Source organism: Pipistrellus hanaki (assembly GCF_964339955.1).
Source record: "Pipistrellus hanaki genome assembly, chromosome: 18".
Taxonomy (NCBI): Eukaryota; Metazoa; Chordata; class Mammalia; order Chiroptera; family Vespertilionidae; genus Pipistrellus; species Pipistrellus hanaki.
Genome location: NC_140520.1, coordinates 31340124 through 31360898, shown reverse-complemented (window position 1 = coordinate 31360898; position 20775 = coordinate 31340124). Strand labels below are relative to the sequence as shown.

The 20775-nt window shown below is 41.7% G+C and overlaps 2 protein-coding genes across 8 annotated transcripts in view; both read left to right on the top strand.

Annotated features, from left to right (window-relative positions):
• IKBKE (inhibitor of nuclear factor kappa B kinase subunit epsilon) overlaps positions 1-20775 on the top strand; it is a 251761-nt gene that overhangs the window by 66204 nt on the left and 164782 nt on the right. The gene's annotated exons all lie outside the window — the stretch shown is intronic.
• Positions 1-20775, top strand: part of SRGAP2 (SLIT-ROBO Rho GTPase activating protein 2) — a 224934-nt gene that overhangs the window by 70040 nt on the left and 134119 nt on the right. For all 7 annotated transcript variants that reach the window (XM_084865846.1, XM_084865844.1, XM_084865845.1 and 4 more), the window contains exon 3: positions 18978-19170. In XM_084865846.1, the coding sequence (XP_084721972.1) occupies positions 18978-19170 (193 nt within the window). The remainder of the gene's footprint in view (positions 1-18977; positions 19171-20775) is intronic.

The window sequence follows — 20775 nt, the reverse complement described above, 5'->3', positions numbered from 1 at the left end:
GGATGAGGAGAAATTATTTTTTTCATGTTTCAGAGTCATGTTCTATAAAAAAAGTCCTTGTTAGATAGATAAAAAACATTTCTTCATGAATCATTCTAGATAGAACTACAGGCATTTAGAGACTTCATAAAACTTCTGCTTGGCTCTTCTCGGGTAAATAGAAATATCTTATGGATAAGTTGTGAACTTTTAAAAGTTTCTGTGTGTTTTTGTAAACATCTCTCCTTTTCTTCTCCTCATTTGTAGTGGCTGTCATTCCCAATCTGCCGATAACTGAAGAGAGTCTGACATTCTTTATTTATACTAGTAGATTGAGTATCATACTTTAGTGTGAATGAACATTTGCATTTCAGTTACTTATCTCCATCTAGAAGGCCTAGTCCTTATTTTAGCCATCACCAAGTAGGTGAAGAGAGAGTTTTATTTTAGGCTATAGATTTATTCATTTATTCACTCATCTGTTCATTCAACAGATAATTTTTGATCATGTATCAGATACTACTCTAGGTTCTTTGTTTATATCAGTTAATAAAACAAAGATTCCTGTAAATTAACATTGCAGTGGAGAAGGAGATAAAAATAGACATGTAAATTACTTAGTATCTAGAAGGTATTAAATACAGTAAAGAGGATCATAAATGCTGGGTAGCGAGGTCAGGTTGCATTTTAAAATGGGAGTGGGGAGCTTTTGTGCTTAGACTTGTGCAAAGATTTGAAGAGGTGAGGGTATAAGTGGATATTGGGGAAGAGCATTCAAAGGCAGGGAAAATAGTGCAAAGGGCCTGGGATAGCGCCCTAAGGCCCGTGTGTGTGTGTGTGTGTGTGTGTGTGTGTGTGTGTGTGTAGTGTATTTAAAGAAAAACTAGGAGGCCACTGTGGCTGAAGCAGAATGATCTAGTGTGAGTGTGGGGAGAGGTAGTAGATGAGGTCAGAGGAAGGGGTGAGGAATGTGGGGGAAGGAGATGCTTGATCATGTCTTTGTAGGCCATTGGCTTTTACTCTGAAAAATATCTATGTGAGTGACTATATATGTCTACACTTACATCTATATATCATACTGATGTTACAGCTTTTTATCTCTTCCATCTTCTAAACTCCATAAAATCTCCCTTCAGGAATTGGTGGAGAGATCGGGGGAGGATGGTTTTAAGGGAGGATATAGAGAAACTTGCATCAGAGCCTTACTAGAGACCTAGAACCTACTATACTTTTTGAGACTTGGTAACTTGGTGAGATTTCTTCCACCCACCGGTCCTTGGCGCATTGAATAGGAAGACCACATAACTTATTCTTATCCCAACCTCTCCCCTTGTTCTGCTTCAAGAACCCCATAATTTTAGTCAGTTTCTCAAGGTGCTTCCCCACTGTTACTCCTTTTACTCCAGAGAGCACCTTGAAACACTTTCCTATGCCACCTACACGAGAGATTCTAATTCTGGAAATTGGCTTTCTGACAATGTTTAAGTGAGGAAATGGAAGTGAAAGCACAGTAAAACCTCGATGTAACGGGCAAGGGGGTGTCCGTTAAAGCCAAAAGTCTGTTAAAATAATAAAGTAGGTTTTCTGAATGCGCATGTTAAAAAATTGACCAATTAGTTAGTTTACCTGTTTTTACTTATGTAGACACGTTTGTATAATTAAAATTAAGTCTGTATGAAAAGTTTAATTTCACAGAAAAGTTTTCTATGTGTATTACTGTAATTTTAAATTTATACTGAATAGGTCCTGTAAATGTGAGCATTCACCAGTCACCTCAGATGTACACAGCTGGGACATGGCTTAGTGCATGTGGGAACATCTGTTGGCAGCATTAAAATTGCCATGCCATGAGACAACAGAACCAATGACCTTGTGTGATGTGCTGTAATCATGTGCTAATTGTCTCCCAAACATTGTTTACAAGTTGTGTCTCTTGGGTTTAAGTATGTAGTGTTTTTTCCAACATATGGCTTATTTGCTAAAATTTGTTAAAAATAACAGTGAATTAACAAAACAAAACAAAAAATTCTGTTTTTTTTTTTTTTTAAATGTTTGTATTGATTTCAGAGACAAGAAGGGAGAGGGAGGAAGGGAGGGAGGAGGGAGGGAGGGAAAAACATCAATGATGAGAGAGAATCATTGATCGGCTGCCTCTTGCATACACCCCCACTTGGGATTGAGCCCGGAACCCAGGCATGTGCTCTGACCTGGAATTGAATCTCGACCTCCTGGGTTCATGGATCGATGCTCAACCACTGAGCAACACTAGCTGGGTTGTTAATTTAATTTTAAGCAAATTTTGGTTAAAGGTAATTTACATTTAACAAGGTGTTAATTTTCACATATGACATCTGGACTGAAAATTTTGTCTGTGAAATCCAAAGTCCGTTAAATCGAGGTCCTCAAGATCAAGGTTTTACTGTACTTTGAAACTCAGCTTCCAGGAAACTCAGCTGCATCAGTGCCTTCCACCAAAAGAGCATAGCCCGGGGGTCACTCTGGAGGTATTTCATTAGGTATACCTACAGGTATCCCCTGCTTTTCAAAAGTTCACTTTACAACCCATCACTTTCATGAAAGACTTGCAGTAATACCTGTTTTTGCCAACTGAAATAAATCCAAGGAGAATTTTCACTTCTACGAAGATAAAAAGGTGAAAATGTTCAGTCTTTGTTTTGCAAAGGCCACTGTAGAGGCCTCGCACACTGGTAAGTGAAATGTCACTGTGCAAATGTTATTTCTACTTTCTATAGGCCATGTATTTATCCTATCATTCCTGATTTCATTATATCTTAGTGTTATTTTAGGTTTTAGTGTTATTTTTGGGGTCTGGAAACAACCAAAACATTTTCCATATAAATTATGGCAATTGCTTCTTTATATGACGCTGTTTCAGTTTATGAAAGGTTTCTACTGAGGAGCACTCTATTCCAGGTAGCAGGGGGAACCTGTTTTGGTAGAGCCCCTACCTCTATCAGGTATTTGTGTTTTTTTGTGCTGAGAAGTCCAGTGGTGGTGTGGTTTTCCATGGGAGGATATGAAATGGTTTGTTTCAGGTAAGAATTTCATCTGATGAAATTGAAGTGTTGTTTTTAAGAACTTGTGTACCTCAAGTCTCTAAACTGATGCTTTTAACTTTATTTTTTGTTGGTTGTTTTTTAATTGAATTTACTGTGGTGACATCGGAAAACCTATATAACTTTATTATCCAAACTGATTTTGAAAACACTGATGAGAAACCAATTTAGTTGACCTCTCACCATCTTTTTTGGAAATATAAATAGAATATGATTTTTTAAAAGGATAGAAAATATCATTGTGAATTAGATGTAGAAAAGGTAACTGTTGTTGCATCAAACCTTTTTTTTTTTTTTTTAGGTGTGTGTGTGTATGAATGTAACCTATATTGTGTCTAGACTGTCAAAAAGTTGTATTGGTTTATTGTGGGACTGATAAGGATAGAGCAGAATGATGTCTCAGAAGGTTACATCTCTATGAGATAAAAGTAGAATATTTTAGGTAGAAAAAGATTGGGTTTTGCTACTCTTCTATTAAGATAGAATGTGTCAGAACATTAAGCTCTTCAGGTCAACAGGAACTAAGCTTGTTGTTTCTCTCTGCACAAAGAATTGTGCAATTTCCAGTGGGAACTCCCCTCTGGAGGTGGAGAGGGAAGGGGAAGGAAAAGTGGAGAAAGGCAGTTTAGGCAGAAATCTTCATTGTGGGTACAGCTGACCCCGGATCTGCCCATAGTTAACTCAGGCTGTGTTGGAATCTGCCAAAGATTCATTGTTGAAGACAGGGAAAGCATAACTGATTTCCATTTATTTCAATTCAACATTTATGCCAGCTTTGTGCTAGGTGCTGGGATGTAACCGTGTGAATAAGACATGGTCTTGGACTGTGACACTCCTAGCCTGGCAGGGAATACAGATGTAAATTGCTAATTACCATACACTGTGCTGGGTGTCATAATAGAGAGTGTACATAAAGTGCCTCAGAATAGAGCCTATGAATTAGAGCAACTGTGCTCTGAGCCTTTCATTCTGGGAGATGTGCCGTTTAACTTAATAATAAGGAACTGGAATAAGGGTTTCTTTTCTAAAAGTTGGAGAAATTACTCTTTGGGAAGGAAAGTGAAATACCTACATTTTAAAATTTATGAACTCCTTTCACAGGTTCATCCTGTCAGGCTACTGGTTATTTCATGTCTTTTATTCTAAACATATTTTTACAAATAAATATGGACATAATTCCTGCCCCAAAATTCCTGGAGACACGTAAACTAATTTAAAACTGTTTTTTCAGAGGGCAGGTTAGGGTGGGTGGTAAGAGATCAAACCCATTGACACAGATAGTAGGGTGGTGAAGGCCTGGACAGGGGGCAGGGGTGGGCTAGAAGGAGTCAATGGAGTGGGGGGGGGGGGTACATGTAATACTTTCAACAATAAGGATTAAATAAAAATCTATGTTCTATAATGTCCTTAAAAAATACTGACAAATGAAACAATAGGAACTTGAGTTCTTTTCTCTGACAGAACCAATAACCCTTTGCTTTTATTTTTTCATTAATCTTTAAAATCAGTGATAACTTTCTGAGATGTGTAAAATCATGACGAAATCTACAAATAGAAATATCACTGCAAGTCACCGAATGTATTCAGGGTCTAGAACCCATGTCTCCCAAACCCTGGGCTAATTGGCTTCTGTCTGCTGCATTTTGCCCAAGCCTGTCTCATGACTGAAACAAGATTGAATCAAGTGCCTTTTAGTTTTTATTTTATTTAGTTGAATGTTTTTTATTGTCTGAATTTTTAATTCTGAAGTTTGTTCCTGCTGTGAAATTCTGAATATGCCTATCTATGGGTTGGAACAGTAGAGTGTTTTTTCAGAGGTGTGAAATGAGTAGGCAGCCTTATAACTAGAGATATACTATACATTATGAGGCATTTACTTCTTGTCTCTGGAATTGAGTAAAAGCATCTGGTAAAATCCTTTTTACTTATATTGTTTGAGAAATGGCAAGAGGTGGGTTGCACAGGATAGATACTTCATAGTTTCTTGGATGAGGAAAGTAAATCTTCTAACATATAGATATACTGCTGCTACCTCTAATGTCTAAATAATGGCATTGATCTACTCACAAATTCAAAGCATGTGGTTTTTTTGGTTTTTTTTTTGTTAATGTTTGGAAGCCCTAGGTTTTTTGTGTTTGTGTTTTCTGAGGGGTATTAGCATTTATTTGGAAAATTCAGGTTGAGAGATAGTAATTATAAAAGGAGTCCTGGAGACCTTGAACTCTCTAAAAGTAAGAAGGCTCACATTTCTACTTTAACTGTCTGTTGGAGAATACTGTGTTGTTAAAAACACTCTAGTTTGCTTTTCTAATTTCTCCTGTTCACACTGATGCCTTCCTATTGCTCTTGGGAAAAATTCCATTCTTCTTCAGACTATTTGCAGTACTCCCCAGGACTTGACCCCTGTTCTCTTTTTAATCAGTCTCATCTTTTTTCACCCTCCCACTTGAGCTCCAAACTTCAGCTACTCTGAATTTCTTAGATGGTTTCAATTCTTTGCATACGGCTTCCTTTTTCTTGCCTCTGGGCCTTTGAACATGCTGTTCCCTCTGGGCTGGAGCGTATTTCCTGCTCTCCTCTTCTGGATCACTCCAGTCTTCTAGGCCCTCTGTTAGCCTATCGCTGAGCCTTAGACTAGGCTACTCATGTCTACTCATGTTTCTACAGCACCCTCTTTTGCCTTGGTATTTGGGCTCGTCACAGTTGCAATTACTTTTTTATAGTTTCTCTTTTTTGGTAGACTAGCTTCCTTAGGAAGGCAGGCTCAGAGTCAAGAGAAAGGAGACTGATTAAAATTACCTTGAGTCAGATTATAAAGACCTTTGATTAAACTGGCATTTTGCAACATTTTAACATTTATTGATTCCTTTCACAGTAATGTAATTTTGTGAACCCGTCAGTAATTAAAATAATAATGTAACTTTTATAAACTATGATAAAGAAAGGAATTTAGGTAAACACTTTCATTCAACATTATTAAAATTGTATTATACTGCTTATCTACACTAATAAAAGAGTAAGATGCAAATTGACCGTACCTTCATGATTCTCACCAGCCAATCAGGAGCGAATATGCAAATTAACCCAACCAAGATGGTGGTGGCCATGGAGCTGGAGCAAGCAGGAGGCTTAGTATGCACCAAGCAATGGAGGAAGCCAAGCTTCCTGCCCACCATGGCCAGCCCTGAACTCTGCTTAAGGCTACAAAGTTTCAATTATAAAAGATAAATAAATCCTAACAAAAATGGTGGCAGCCATAGAGCTGGAGCAAGCAGGAGGCTTGGGTTGCCCCTGGCGATGGAGGAAGCCAAACTTCCCACCTGCCCTGGCCCACCTTGGCCTCTGTTCAAGGCTACAAAGTTTCGATTATAGAAGATAAATAAATCCCAGATACTTCCAGCCGGCCCTGGCCTCTGCTTGGGTCGCCAGGGGAACTCTCCCTGGTACAGAATAGTGGCCCAGTGAATTGGGCAACAGTAACAGGTGTTACTTAGACAGGAAGTGACCCTGGTTCCTTGGTGTTCTCTGAATGTCTAGTGATCACATGAACTGTGGAGGGAAAGGAAGGACAACCCAGAATGTACAGTTTCTTTTCCAGCAAGAAGTGAAACTTAGGCCCTTTCTGACTTAATAATAACTACGAAGAAGGAGTTTAATGGTTTAAAGATTCTGTATTCTAGTTCTGCTTTTGGTGGTCATGTGGTTTATTCTAGAGCTTTTAAATTTTTGGGCAAGACCTTCTACTAGGTCATGAAATCAAATTAGTGGGCCTCAACCACCATTTAGAAAGATGTAGAAAATATCAGAGTTTATGGCATATATTAAGGATATGTATTGTTTCATGAAACGTGTGTGTGTGTGTGCACACACACTTGTAAGGTTTGGAAGCCAGTAATTTCTTCTCTGTAATTCTTTTCACTTTCTATACCTTTTTGTCCAGAAAGTTAAAGGATCAAAGAGCTCATGAGAGAGATTTTACTTATACATTTAACAACAACAAATATAGTGCCTCAATATACCAGAAACTGTTCAGGTTATTTTTATTATTTAAAAAAAAAAAAAATATATATATATATATATATATATATATATATATATATATATATATATATATATATATTATTGATTTTTTTACAGAGAGGAAGAGAGAGGGATAGAGAGTTAGAAACATTGATGGGAGAGAATCATCTATCAGCTGCCTCTTGCACACCCCTACTGGGGATGTGCCCGCAATCAAGGTACATGCCCTTGACCGGAATCGAACCTGGGACCTTTCAGTCCACAGGCCGACGCTCTATCCACTGAGCCAAATCAGTTTCGGCATGTTCAGGTTATTTTATGAATATTAATGCACAAAAGCCCTATGAGGTAGGTACTATTGCTATTGAACTTTTGCAGATAGAGACATTGAGGCACAGAGAGGTTAAGGAATTTGCCCAGGGCACACAGCTAAGAAGGAAGTGTTGGAGCTGGCATTTTGAGTTTAGAAAGTCTGGTTCCAGAGTCAGATTTTGCTTTGCTGCCTCTCTAATGGATAGCATCTCTGGGTGGCAGTGTGGACTTTTTGTTGCTATAGCCCTCAGGAAGAAATGCTAAAACAGTATTTTCTCACTCTACCCAAACACATACATTTAAATATGCAGAGTTAAGACAGTGAGAATAAGGACCATTTGTTTGATAAGTTGAAGAAATTCAGGGATCCCTTTTAAAATTTTTAAAAAAATTGATTTTGACTGAGAGAGAGGATCTTGGAGGGGTGGGAAGGGGGAGAAACATCCATTTGTTGTTCCACTTATTTACGAATTCATTGGTTGATTCTTGTATTTGCCCTGACTGGGTATCAACCCCCAACCTTGGCATATTGGGAGGACACTAACCAACTGAGCTCCTGCTCCCGGCCTGGGATCCCTTTTGTTAACAAATTGATATTACCAGCCTAGAACTATAGACTGCTAGTATGAAAGACAACAAAATGAATCCATTTCTCAGTCTTAAACAAATAGGTGTAAAAGAGTGGTCAAGAGCACTGATTTTAGAATTAATCGCATCTAGGTTCAAATCCTTTTGTGATCTGTAACCATCTGGGTGACCTCAGGCAATCTTAGCTGATCTCTTTGAACCTCAGTGGTCCCTCACTGTGTAGTGGGAGGAATCATGGTTGACTTTTAATGGAGTGGAGACCAGGCATGTAATAAATACTTTATATATATTATCTCTTCTACTCTTCATAAGTTCATTCAAGTGGTTGCTATTAAGAACTCCATTTTATAGATAATGGAACAGACATAGAGAGATTAAGTGCCTTGTTCAAGGATATACACGAGTAGTAGGTGGCAAAGCTAGAATTAAAGCCTAGATCATTGAAAAATAATTGGTTAGCTATTCTCAGGCAACTGCTAAGCAGATACTTCCATTGGAATCTATTTCATCAAGGTAGGGACTATCAACCCAGCATCTAGAATAGTGCCTAGCACATGGTAAGTGTCTTAGTCTGGGTTTCCTAGAATAACCAGAGGCAAAAGTCTACACTTGATTTGGGAGATCCATCCCAGGGAAGCAGGAATGAGAAGAAAAGGGAAGTTAGAAAGGGAGAGAGAGAAGGCAAATTTAAGTGACTGCTTATAAGCTGGTCTTGTGGGACATCTTCAGAGAAACCATGTGAAGCTAACTGCATCTCTCAACCATCCACTGGGGGAAGGAGATGATTTCACTTGCAAGCTCTCATCTCTTATTGGTCAAGGGTTGACTTCATGGAGCTTCACCTTCCCTATGTTCTTGACACATGGCTAATGTCTGAGCAAGTCCCGCCAAATCGTGCCTTAGTGATAACAGGGAAACCCTGGGGTGGGAATTGAGAAGCATGTGGCATGGGTACAAGGCAAGGCTCTGTCAGGTTGGTCCACCAACGACATGAAGGACCAGGAACAGCCATTGCACCTGGAGCAGTACAAGCTGTTCAACCAGTTGGCAAGGCAGTTGTTTTCATCTTGGGTGATGGATAAACTGAGTCCAACATAGCAAGCTTTCAATAATGATAAACTCTGAATTGCCAATGTTAAAACTCTTGGTCCTTCTAGTATATTTAAGTGACTTGCAGTTATTGACAATGTTGTTTCATTTGTTTCATTTTCAGCCTACTTTCTTCTCTACTTAAACGAGTATGTCTGCAGGCCTAGGCCTGCTTTTCTTTCATTCTATCAATACATGCTTTCTATGGATAGCTGCATTCATTTTGGTGGTTAACTTCATATTCCCATCTACTTGCTGATGGCTCCCAAATGTCTTTTTCCAGACTTAATCTCTCCTGAGTACTCCAGACTGGAGACTAAAACTGGAAGTTCCACAGACACTTTAAAGGCCAAGTGAATCTCTTGATGTTCCATAATTATCTTTGTTTATCCCTCTCCCCTACAACTAATTGGTGCTTGGTCTGTGCTTGTTGAACTACCAGTAAATCTGAAACAATGTGCCAGAACTGTATGCCAAAGTTGGATCTTGCGCAAAATGACGCAAACCCTCCAGGGCCAGCTCTCTAGGAATTTAGGGTATGGGTTTTAATATTGAACAACATACAGTTTGCTGTTGTCCGTTACTCTAGTGGACAAGTTAGATTGACATCTGGTGTTTTCGGAGTTGGTTGGTAGGGAATCCCCGGGTTTTGAATCAGCTTGTGCTGTCCTTCTTTACTATCGTAGATAGACTCTTACCTTGCTCTGCCCACAGTTTACAGATCCCTTTGGAATTGTTGGTATCTGATCTACTCGTGGAGCATGCTGGCCCTTTCTTGCTTTTCCATTCCCTGCCCCTTCCATACTTTCTGAGTTAACCTTTAAGTCACAGTATTCTACTCACATCCTCCTAATATTGATCTGCCCATCTCTGCTTCCTTACCTTTGCTCTAGTGACCACTTTGTCACCTGTATATCTCTTTAAATCCTCCCCAGTTCAAGGCCTCAAGACACTGGTTTATACTAATCTCCTCTGAACATGGTCTGGGGCTACTATTTTGGCTTAGTCTTATATTGTTGAATATTTTTGCACTTAATCCTCCCTTTTTCAATTGGATTATGAGCTCTTTGAGAGCAAGACAATGTCTTACATTTTCTTGTGTGTTCATCACACAGATCTTTGTACAGAGACAGCATAAGATAAGTACATTATTTGCTGGATTTGTTGGCTGATTATTATCCTTGGGTACTGATTTCCAGTTTACCTCTAGCAATGAATCAGGGGCATCAGACCAACTGACATTCCCCAGAGGAGTTGTTGGTTGTCTCATTCCAAGCCTTTAGTCTGTAGTACAAGTTAATTCTAGACTCTCGATCCTGGAAATTCTGTTTCTTAAATATCTCAGGCAAAACCCAGGAGCTAGAATTACTACTTTGGCATTTGATGTGGCAGCTTGTTCATTTGGGAGCCCTTTGTCTTTGACTTTCTATTGAGTAACTTGAAAGAGCTGAGGCAGCTTGCCAAAGCAGTTGTGATGATTAAACTTCGTTGAGATATCCCCTCCACACCCTCCTGCCTCATGGGCTTTATAAGGTTGCTTTCTGTGGCTTCCTTTGGGGGCTTGAAAGTTAATGGATGATGGAAAGCCCTTTTGAAACTCTTGGGGCCATCTTCCTCCTCTTCCTTCCCTGGCTAGTTTCTCTTTGTCTCCAATGTGGCAGGCATTGTGTTTAGATATTGTGGAATTAATGCAAGGGACGGAGAGGTTCTTTCTTTCATAACTTTGGAACAGTCTGCTGCACAGGTCAGATAGTTTTAAAGATGCTAACCTTAAAGTTCCACCGAGAGAACTGTAGTCAAAAGGAAAGTGAGGGAGTCCAGGACTCCAGTTTACCACCCCTCCTTCCTCCCACCAAGATAACTGTCTTACCTTTGAACCCAAGGGTCTCAAATTCAAGTTCTGTTTGATTACCAGTGGATAGAGAGGGATAGTTTAGAATCAGTAGCTTTAGAATCACTGGCTTGAAAGTCTGTATTATTACTAATGATTAGTGTTAGTATGTGCAGGGATTTTCCACTCATGGAAATCTCCTACTCGTTTGACCTCTGGATCATTCAGCCTGGATTGCTCATTAATGCGAACTCCATCTCTTAATTTAGAAGGCCCAGGAATCCATCCAGCAGACCTCTTCCACTCTGATCTTCCTTCAACTCGGTTTTCATCATGGCACAACCTTTCACCACCTCCATTTCTGGCTGCTTGAAATCCAAACTACTGTTAGCCTTCGGGGCCGCTCCTCTTTGTTCTAGCTAAGCTATCCTCCTCCTGGCCTCACACAGAGGCTGCGTTTCAACATTCCCATCTCTTGGCTTACATTTTATCTTCCTCTGGAATATTGTCTCTTCACCCTTCCATTTACTGAAATTTTACCCATCCTCAGAATGCTAGTTCAGACCTATGTCCTCCCTTCTCCTCTCTTTCTCCTCTCCTTTCTTTCTTCCACAAATTAGAAGGCCTACTGTATGCCAGGTATTTTCTGGGTCTCAGGAGTATGTTGGTGAACCGAACAAATTCTTCCTCAAGGAGTTTGGTCTTTCTCTAAGCAAGGAGTGAATGAGGTGGCTTCTGTGACTAAAAGGGCCATGGATAGGCTGGCATTTGGCTATCACTTGATTCGGGAGCTCAATTTTCCTTTTTCTGTTTCTCAGCTCTGCTTTCTCAGCCCAGCTCTATTCCCAGCCAGGCCTGCCATTCATGGTAGCAAGATGGCAGCAGTCTCAGACTCATTGTCTCCAAACAAGGCCTGGAGGTCACTTCCACCACCTTTGGGGAGGGTGGAGGTGGAATCAGCTGTACCAAAAGTAATAAGCTAAGAGGAAGGGAGGGTATGGATGCAAGGAAAGAAAAACAGTAAGTATTTGTCACATCCACACATTCCATAAATGTAGTAGCTATTTGTTGCTTGGCTGTTTGGATTAACATTCTACGTTGTGTTCAATAGGGTAAAAGTCATACTCATTGAGGAGTTTTCTGCTTTACTGAAAGTAGCTTGAGGGCCTTTTCTTGGAACACTGACTGCTCATAGATTAGTAATAATAATCAGTCACCGAAGGTTGAAGCTGATACATGTCTCCCTTCGCTCTGCCCTCACAGTATAGTGTGCATATCTCATTTATTTATATTATCATTTCACCTTGTTTGTTATAGGTTTTTTCACTTGTTTCTCACATACTACTCTGATAACTTTCAGGGAAGACTTTGTCTTTCTATTCACAGAGCTCCTAAAAGGACCCAAGTAAATATTTGCAGTAAGAAAGAACGTTGGCTTGGGAACCAGGGACCTGGGGTTCAGGCCTAGACGTGCAGCTAAATGGCTGTGTGACCTCCGGCAATTCCTTTCCCTTCTCTGGGCTTTGGTTCTCTGCTCCTCCAAACAGGGCTTGTGAAGGGCCTTCCCACTACTGAGTTTGTAGAAAAGCAAACAAACAGGGCAAAGAGCAAGACTTGGCAGGGCATTCCGGCATTTTGTTTCCTGGGGAACAGTTTTGAGAGGGGCTGATTACCCTTGAGATAAGAGGTCTTGGTAAGAGATATGGAGGGTAGAACCTGATGAAAGCCGCAATTGTCTTCTTATATAACACTTGCTGGAAAGGTACTGGGAATTAATATTCTTCAGATGGCTGAGGTGACGTCATGTGTTTGTGAAAGGGCTAAAGGCAGGTGAGGCAGATTTTGTGGAAAAAGACTGGCAGTCAGGCCGGGTTCCCGCTGGGGACCCTGGGCTGATCTCATGCTCTGCCAGCTCTGAACAGAGGCTGTGGGAGTAGCAGCTCCTGTCCCCTAGATGCCAGCACATCAAAGACAAGGGAAGGACGTGTCCGTGTTACTCTCCAAAGATGACATCGTTTTCTGGCCTGCCCTCCCATCCCCACTTTGTCCTTGGCAATGTGGAATTCATAGGAGGGGGTTCTGTGTGACTTAAACAGAGAAAATTCCTGAGGAAGGATGAATTTTGAAAGGGAACGCAAATATCTCTGGATTGAAGGCTATAGACTGAACAAAATCCTCTTGTATTCTGCTGACTGGTAAATTCTTGGGTTTTCTCTAGAATGAGGACAGTATTCAGAGGACTGTGTCACCTGCATTGCAGGTGTTTTATAATTTAGTGTCTACATGACTGTTGGGTGTAGCAGGTCCCTGATCGTTTTTGTTAAATAATCAGTATCTAGTTTTGTTCTCCCCCCCCCCCACCCCCCAATTTCATTCTTCATGAACCTGTCAGCATCTTTCTAAAAAAGAAAATGAGCCTCCTTCTAACTCTCAGGACAGGTGTAGTTAGGATCTCAGCTGTACCCAAGCATGGACAAGGAGTCAGCACTTTCGAGAGGGAGCTTTGCTGGATGTATCTGCTGATCCTGGACTTGATTAACTCATGCGGAAAAACATTCCTTGCCTGACCTGGCTGGGTGGCTTGGTTGGAGTACCATCCTGTACATCAAAAGGTTGTGGGTTCGATTCCCCATCAGGGCACATACCTAGGTGGTGAGTTAGATCCTTGGTCAGGGTACATAGAGGAGGCAACCTATTGGCCTTTCTTTCTTTCTTCCTTCCTTCCTTCCTTCCTTCCTTCCTTCCTTCCTTCCTTCCTTCCTTTCTTCCTTCCTTCCTCTCTCTCTCTCTCTCTCTCTCTCTCTCTCTCTAGCCAATAAAAACATATCAACATATCCTTGGGTGAGGATTTTAAAAAAGCAAACACACACACACACACACACACACACACACACACAAAAAGCAAAAACAAAAAACTACTCCTTGCCAGGTTTTGATTAGACATATTTGACATATTTTGGAAATGATGGAATGGTGATCTATTGTACCAATGGATTTCAATGTTATGGCCAAGCTTGCTGTCCAGAGGAGCAGCTTTAAGAATATTCAATGCATTATGTGACTGTTCCTGGTATTGATTGCATTGTTAGCTGTACAGTGCAACCATAGGTAGTCACACACATCAAAACATGGTTCCTGCCGACAGAGTCTGTATAGTTATCAGATTTTCTGTGCGATGGCTCCATACATGTAAAAAAAAAAAAAAGAATATTCAATGCAGAACTGAGAATCAACTCATACAAATGGAGAAATGGAAACCGAGAATTCCTCCCTCCTTTTGGTGCCTGTTAGCTGGAAGTACAGTGCTCCACAGAACATGCTATTTGGTTAGGTTGAGAATTTTTAATAAAATATAATTCACATATCAAAAAAATTCAGTGGGATTAAAAAAGTATATTCAGAAGGTTGTGTAACTACCACCACTGTCTAATTCCAGAACAGTGAGTTAAATTTTTACTTGAATCTTGGATGAAATATCAACCAAAGGTCAGCTCTGAAACTCAGAAAAGTTGTTTGCAAGTTTTTATTCAAGGGTCACTTTTTAAAAAAATGCAATGGAAAAAAAGTCAGGACATTGAATTTTTATTAGGGTTGTTGCTTGATTTCTTTTGTCTGCTGTTGATTTATAAATCTTTGGTCTTCAGGTTGGAAATTAGTACCATGGTTGTGTTATAATAAAGAATATTCAGAACAGAAGCAGTAAGACTGTCTTTGCTTTCTTTTCTTTGTCAAGCCATGCTTCGTTAGGACAGGGTGTGGGCCTGCTTTGTTTTCCATCACCATCATCTAACACAGGGATTGCTATACAGTAGGGGCTCAGCAAAGAGTTGCTGAATAAATGGGCTGTCTTAGGTGCCTAGGGGAGGCCATTTTTGTCATGTTTTATAATTTAGTGTCTACATTGTTGGTGTGGCAGGTCCCTGATCACTCCAGGTAGCTGATGGTGACCTTTGTACTTTGGATTCATTCATGCCCTGAGATATAGCTGCTTCTGGAAACCAATAGCTTGACTTCTTCCCATGTAGTTCTAGGACAGAACTGGTAAGGACCCCATCACCCCTCCCAGGAACTCTCATCTAGCTATTACTAGATTTGTAAAGCCTTTTTGAGTTGTTATAGTGGAACATAGTGTGGGTGGTGTGAGTGTGCGTGTCTTTGAGTGTACACACGTGTGTATGTGCATACTTGCCTGAGCACACGATGGAACTGTGGGGAATTCCTTCATGTTTTTATAAATTGCCCCTTTCTTCTTTCTGCCCTTATAGTTTGTGGGTAGGTCAGGGTGCAGAGAGGCCTCTAGTCTGGGCACATGGCCCAGGCGTGCTGGCATTCAGTGGCCTATTGTTTCCTGCCCCTTATGTGCATGGCCAGATGCCTGGGGCTGGCACAGCTGCCTTCTTGGGTACCATTGTTTGTCTTTGCAGTGGCAGCAAAAACCTGAAGCAGCACATTTTACCTTGGACAGAGCAGCTATTCTTATTCTGTCTTGGGGCTGCAGCCTGGAGATGGGGGTGGTTGTAGTCTCCTTAAATGTCTGGGTGGGTGCTCTGAGAATGGAAGCCAGGAAGGTCTCTCTTTCTAGGCAGGTTGTGGGGGAGGGAGGTGCTCAGTGGTGTCAAATCACAGATCTACTCCAGTGGCAGGTGGTATCTGTTAGCAGAGATGCATTCTTCTTTTCCTGGTTCAGGGATGGGGATATTGCTTTCTCACTTTCTCTGCCTCCTGGACTTTCTGGCAGACCTCAGGATGAGCTCACAGGACAAGCAAAACGCTTCCTCCAAAGCTGCCCCTGAGTAGATCCAGGAAGCAGGGAAGGATCCAGCCCTGTTGGGGACTGACCAAAATGTGGCTCAGTTAGTGAGTCAGTGGGCTAGTGCATACTTGACTCCGCAATAGCCCCATTGCCCTCCACATCCTCTTCCACTTCTGTCACTGACTGAATCACCTGTCAACTGGGAAGCGGGGAAGGGAATGTTCCAGGGTCAGAGCTATGGAAACCGTGATTTACGCAGAAATACTTTCAGCTACTCAGACTCACATTCTGTTCTTTTTGTCTCCTTGCCCCAGGATCAATTTCTTTGACAAGCCAGACAAACCTTAATTTAGCTTCAGCCCCACCTGCACCTAATTGTATGACCTTTTTGTAAATTATTTCACGAGTCTCACTTCAGTCTTCTCATCTGTGCAATGAGGATAATTGAGGATAATGTTGGGCCTAGTTGTGAAGATTAAATGAGATGATCTATATAAAGGGTGCTCAGTGAACACCTACATGTTCCCTTTCTGGGCCTGGAAGGATGCCTGATGGGTCACTTTTGGCTCCCACCCTTAGAATGTCCCCTCCATCTTCTAGCTGATGGGTGATTTAAGCCCTTAGAGCCATGTTTGGACTAGATGCAGTGGTCGCCAACCTTTTGGGCCTCATGGACCACCAGGGGTCTGCAGACCACTGGTTGGTGTCCGCTGGTCTAGAGCACAAGTAGCATCACTTTGGGTTTTGCTGCTCACTCTTTGAGGCACCTGAGAAAGCCAGGGTGGAATGCTGTGCTGGTTGTATGTGCTTGGAGCTGGCGGGGCTTCTTAAATTAATTCACAAATATCAGAGACCTCCTCTTAAGTGCTGGTTCCTTACATAGGACAGCCTTAGAGTGGTCTACCTCTGGAACTTCATGGATATCAAGGGAATTTGCCTAGCACCCTCTTTCTGTGATGGAGGGTGGGCATCATCCATGCTACCATGTTTCTTTCCACTTCCATGATTAGTGAGGTTATTGGTGCAAAGTCTTAAATGAATTGCAGGTGACTCCAAAGGCCCTGATAGCCCCATCGCCCATCCATATCCTCTACCACAGCTGGTACTGATGGGGTACCTTTTCATCCGAAAAGATACCTTTTCGCCCTGATTCTTATTCAATGGATCAGTTGTAAATAATATCAATAAATGTCCTCTCTGCCCACCCAACGACTACGACCTCTATCTGTCAATAGACGGAAGGGTACAGGTGCCTGTAGGAAAGGGCTGTTGCCTTTGAGAGGCCCAGAAATTTCCCTAGCTGGTTTGGCTCAGTGGATAGAGCATCAGCCTTCAGACTGAAGGGTCCCAGATTCAGTTTCATGTACCTTGGTTGCAAGCTCGATTTCAGCCCTAGTCGGGGCCTATGTGGAAGGCAACCAATGGCTGTGTCTTTCTTACATTGATGTTTCTCTCTCTGTGTCTCACTCACCCTTCCACTCTCTCTAAAAATCAATGGAAAAATATCCTCGGGTGAGAATTAAAATAAATAAATAACTGTTAATCTTAAATATATATTTTAAAAAGCAGTTTCTAAAAAAAAAAAAAAAAAAAAAAAAGAGGCCCAGAAATCTCTGGCAAGATCCGTATCCCTGACATGCCCTCTGCAAATCGTTCCCCTCAACACTCTTGTAATCAGACTCCCATAAAAACACAGAACAAGAGAGCTTTGATGAGTGATGAGGTACGTGGCTTTTCTGCACAGCTTTCTGTCTGCCTGAAACAATACTACGGTGCTCAGTTTCAGTTCAGGTGAGGTTACAGCAGACCTGGTTGGCATGGTGGTTGGCAAGGGGGAGGTGTATGGACGAAGAGGGTGAGAATGGCACTTGCAGATCACCTAAGATGACCCATAAAGGATCAGATACTTTTGCTACATCCTAGTATCTATGAAAAGAGTAACAAAATGAAGCTGGGGAAAGGTTATGAACCTCTACCTACTTTAGGGAAAGCTTAATGCACCATTTACCCATTCCTCATTGCTTAGTTAAAGGAGTGCTTGGTGTCCCTTTCAACATCATAGCCCTGATCCTAGATTTGCCTCTGATTTATCCACAGCTCAGATGAAAACTGTAGATCCTCCTGCTCCATACATTACACAGCATAGACAGAAAACATTGTTACAGCTCTACTATCTGGGAATGAATTTTGGGGCATGCATAAGGAAAGGCATAGTAATACGGGTACTCTTTTTTTCCTGGGGTTGGAGTGACTGTCACATCCTAATGCACTGAGCTGAGCAGGCTTGGAGGGCAAAGGGATAAAAGAAATGGCTCCATTGTTATTTACTTGGATGGGGATTGGGACATAACTTCAGCAGGATCTGCACTGCAGGCCTTTTCTGAGCTGACAAGCAGTCTGGTTTTGGCAAGCTGCTTCCTTTGGGTGCCAGGTCTCCTGTCAGTAACAAATGCAGTATTGCATTTGAGGCAGATCTGGTTGCAGCTGGAGCAATCATTGCTGCAGTTCCATAGAGGGTGTTTGTTAGCCCTGTACAAGGAGTCTGGCCAGGCAGAAATCTGCCAAGCTGGAGCTTACCCAGAATATTTCTAGCTTTGATGAAGCAGGAGTTCTGAGCATCAGTGGGGGTGAAACAACAGAGATATGAGTGATATTTGTTGATGAAAAATATCAACTTCTTGAAGGCTGATTTACATTCTGTGATATTGGAAACTATGGAATCTGTTTGACAGGAAGGAGATGGTTTACTTGCCTAGAAGACCTGGTGCTTGTTTCATTCTTGATTGCCACTATTTGACCTTGGGCAGGGCCCTTTCTATCTTTATTAAAATATCCTGATCTCTCACTCTAATTCACAAAGGTGCAGGAAAAGTATAACAAGTAGGAACTTGGGCTCTAAAGTCAATCTTTCTGGGTTTGAATCTAATCACTTGACTCCTTTAAGAATCAGTTTCCTCATCTTAAAATGGGGGTGAAAGTAGTACCTACCCAACAGAATGGTTGGGAGAAAATTCATTAGGCTCTTTGCCAGAAGAGAGCCCAAATTCTGGCATTGCCAAAAACACAGTAAATTGTTCAATACATGGTAGCTGTGAATATCATTATCTCTAATAATCACGTTCTTTTAAATGATTCAGCAGATTTTTGGTTCCAGTGTTTTTCAATAGTCTTCTCCTCTTCCTCCCCCCCCCCCCCCCTTCCTCTTTCTCCTCCTCCCCACCCCCAAACCTGCCGGGACAGGTATCAAGTACAAGGAAGGGGTAAATGTTGGCCTGTATGGTTCCCTTTAGGGATCTCTATATGATTATCTTGTCTTTTGTTGTTGCAGAGATCCGCGCTCAGCTCACAGAGCAGATGAAATGCCTGGACCAGCAGTGTGAGCTCCGGGTGCAGCTGTTGCAGGACCTCCAGGACTTCTTCCGGAAGAAGGCTGAGATTGAGATGGACTACTCCCGCAACCTGGAAAAGCTGGCAGAGCGCTTCCTGGCCAAGACACGCAGCACCAAGGACCAGCAATTCAAGTAGGAACTCCTTGGCTGTTACTTTTAGAGACCTTGGGAATGGGGACTGGGATGGAGGGAGGCAGGGTTTTATGAAACAGGTAACCCTATGACTTCAAATTGACTGAGGGTTGAGAGCCTTCAAGGATTTTTCCTCTTCCAGATCAGCCTTACATGCAGCTCAACACCCTGGAGAGATCAGAATAGATGATGAACCATCTATAATAATAAAAGCATAATATGCTAATTAGATCAGACGTCCTTCCGGGCAACCTTCTGGATGAAGCTGGGGCTTCGAGGGAAGCCCAGGTGCCTGCTGGCGGCCAGAGGAAAGCCTGGATCTCATATGGCAGCCAGAGGGAAGCCCGGGTCCGGAGTGCCAGAAGGAAACTGGTGCTGGCAGCCGGGGGAAGGAAGGCCTACTCTTGCACAAATTTTGTGCATCGGGCCTCTATTGCTAATAATAACAACACACATTTTCATAGCTCTTCCTATGTGCCAAGCATGGTTCTAAAAGCTTTACATATATGTTAATGCACTTAATCTCCACAACAACTCCATTTGCTGGTTATTGTTATATCCCCATTTATAGGTGAAAAAATTAAGCATAAAAAGGGTAAGGAACATGCCCAGGGCATACACACACACACACACACACACACACACACACACACACCCCTAACAGAGCTGGAATTTAAACCCAGCCCGTCTGGTTCTAGAGCCTGTACTCTTAACCATTTCACTAAACTGTCTTTAATGAGAAGAAATGAATGATGTTGCAGCCATACTTCTATATTGCTGCTCAGATAGTTGCTAAAGTCTATTTCTTCTACATTTATACAACTCACCCCTCCACTCTGTCCTCACTGCCATCGCCCTAGTTTCAATCATCATCTTTGCCTGAGCGATTGCAATATTCACTGTATCATCTATAGTAAATGTTCTCAGCCCCAACTGCACATTAGAATTCCCTGGAGAACTTTTAAAAATGCTGAAATCTGGGCCCCACTCCAGACCAATTAAATAAGAATCTCTGGAAGGAGGGCCTTGGTGTAAGCTTCCCAGCTGATCTAATGGACGACCAGTGCTGAAGACCACAGTCTATAGTTTCTCTCCTTTCCAATCTGCCTGACCCACTGTTTTCAGATTTAGTAGTTTTCCTGGAACACACTGGAGATCAGGCAGTTTCTCTGTGCAGTGGCTCCTCACTGTCTATGTATCTATACATTCAAGGTTTGGTCTTCCAATATCAGCACCACTTAGGATGTTGGAAATATAGAATCCCAGGTCCCACGCCAGATCTACTATAACAAGATCCCCAGGTGATTTGTGTGCACATAAAAATTTGAGAATTGCTGCTCTATTCACAAAGGTGAAGACTCACTCCTTGGCTTGGTTCTTAAGCCCCTCTACATCTGGCCCAACCTTATTTCCTGTTTCTGCTCCACAGTACCTTTGCCAAGCAGAACGTTAACTCCAGTGGGCCTTTGCTCATCCCTTTATTTGAGCCTATGTGCCCATTCTTCACATCTCTACATGTCTAAGCCATACCCATATTTTAAGGTCCATCTCGATGCAACTTATTCTAAGAAACTTTCCTAACTCTCCCAGAATAAAAGAATGTTC